This window comes from Galendromus occidentalis, unplaced genomic scaffold (assembly GCF_000255335.2).
Source record: "Galendromus occidentalis unplaced genomic scaffold, Mocc_1.1 scf7180000076312, whole genome shotgun sequence".
In the NCBI taxonomy this organism is placed as follows: domain Eukaryota; kingdom Metazoa; phylum Arthropoda; class Arachnida; order Mesostigmata; family Phytoseiidae; genus Galendromus; species Galendromus occidentalis.
In genome coordinates, this window is record NW_003804301.1 from 1 (window position 1) to 1,644 (window position 1,644).

The 1,644-nt window shown below is 49.1% G+C and overlaps 1 protein-coding gene across 1 annotated transcript; it reads right to left on the bottom strand.

Moving 5' to 3' along the window:
• Positions 1-54: 54 nt before the first annotated feature.
• Positions 55-1,545, bottom strand: LOC100905030 (proton channel OtopLc; the record flags this gene model as incomplete). Its single annotated transcript, XM_018641802.1, has 4 exons — positions 55-484; positions 611-787; positions 878-987; positions 1,372-1,545. Coding segments are annotated over 4 exons (525 nt in total), but the record flags the coding sequence as incomplete, so codon positions are not given.
• Positions 1,546-1,644: the final 99 nt, after the last annotated feature.

A 1,644-nucleotide genomic window follows, 5' to 3' on the forward strand; every position in this document is an offset into this window, starting at 1 on the left:
GTTCGTTTTGGCTGTTATCGTCATTTTTATTCCTGCATGTATCTGTTAAGACGTCACCGACAACAAATGGAAATGATTTTTTCAAGGAGTTCCGCGGAACCCATTATACACTCGAGAAAGATCGAATCCCGAAATAAACAATATGATACCATATTGATATCGAGGAAATTTGCCTTTCTGTTTAATAATTGTCCTGGAGCGCGGTATCTGTCGAACGGTTCGAAACGGAAGGGCTGCTGACGATAATAGGAGATTGAGCTCCGAAACGGGAGAAAACTAAGACTCCATCCATCCGAGACTCGAGACTTTATTTTGATCGACTTGGAGACTCCTGCCCAGAGCTGGGCATAGCTGCTGCTGCGAGTGCGATTCGTGACGAGATCATTCGATTCCGACTCGGGAGCATCGGGGGATGAAGTTTCAGTCTTCTTCTTTCTCGTAGGCACTCTTCCAGATGTCCGCGAAGCAGACCGCCGAATGGAATCTTCAAGCAAACATCGTTTAGTTCTTTCGTTCGCTCCGGCGAGCAGGACTTGAGGGAGAGAAAATAGGCTCGGAGCTCACGGGGTCTGGAGGATCCAAGAATCGATTCCTGAACCTTCGTACCCACCTGTAAAATAGCATCAGGGGCACAGTTGTGTGCCCGATGTAGAGCCAACGTTCGCCGAAAAACTTCGGTGCAGCCACGAGGGTATCTGCTTTCTTTTGTTCGAATGTGAAGACAACCCACATAGCCAGGTTGATGATGATCAAAAAAGTTACCAGTTCCCGTCCCGGTTTCTTATACCTGGAACAGCACTCGTTCCTTCGACCTCCTTCCTTTTATTATGAGAATTTCCCGAACCCGCGAACAAGAAGCTGAAATTCAATATCTGACCTTTGCTTCGGCGAGAAACTCGATCGACGGAGACCATCAATGAGCATAGGCGTCTGGAGAAGGACTTGGAGGAGTTGTAGGAGCAGAACCCCAGCCCGATACCCGGAGCCCTGAAATATAGAGTTAGATGCGTGAGAAACTTCAACTTTCCGCTCGTCAGAAGCGTCCCTCTCGATGCGTTCATAGCCGACTCCTCCCTGCTGGACGTGATGATTTCGTCCTCCGCCGAAGTTGAGAGTACCCGGCTTTTCCACGACGGACACATCTCGGAGATGGAGGGGAATTCATTTTTGAAAAGTACAGAGGATATGGATTCAGGCTACCGCCCGAGGACTCTGCCTTGGACCAGCTCCGAACCTCGCTGACGGGAAACCCCACGGAGGTTGCACGTTTCGCGCGCGAGATGGTCGATGCCCTCGTCTCTCGACCATTCATCTCTACAATGCTTGGAAAACTGGGAGCGAGGTCTACCCTCTTATCTCACTTCCGCTTGCGTGAAAGATCTCCGCGATCAAGTTCAACGCTGTGTTCACAAAGAAGAAAGGAATCGGTATGACTAGTAGACAATCGTCGAGAAATGTGATTGGTGCAGGGTTGAAGGACAGCGACGATGTCTTGAGGAAAGCCAATGTGACAGCGATCAATGCCACTCCTGCGAGCGTTACTTCCTGCCAAAAAATCGCATTTGAATAGAATTTCAGACCAGCTGATCCGATGATGATTCAATAATTCCACTCGACGGTAGAGAACTAGTTTCGCGGATCGAT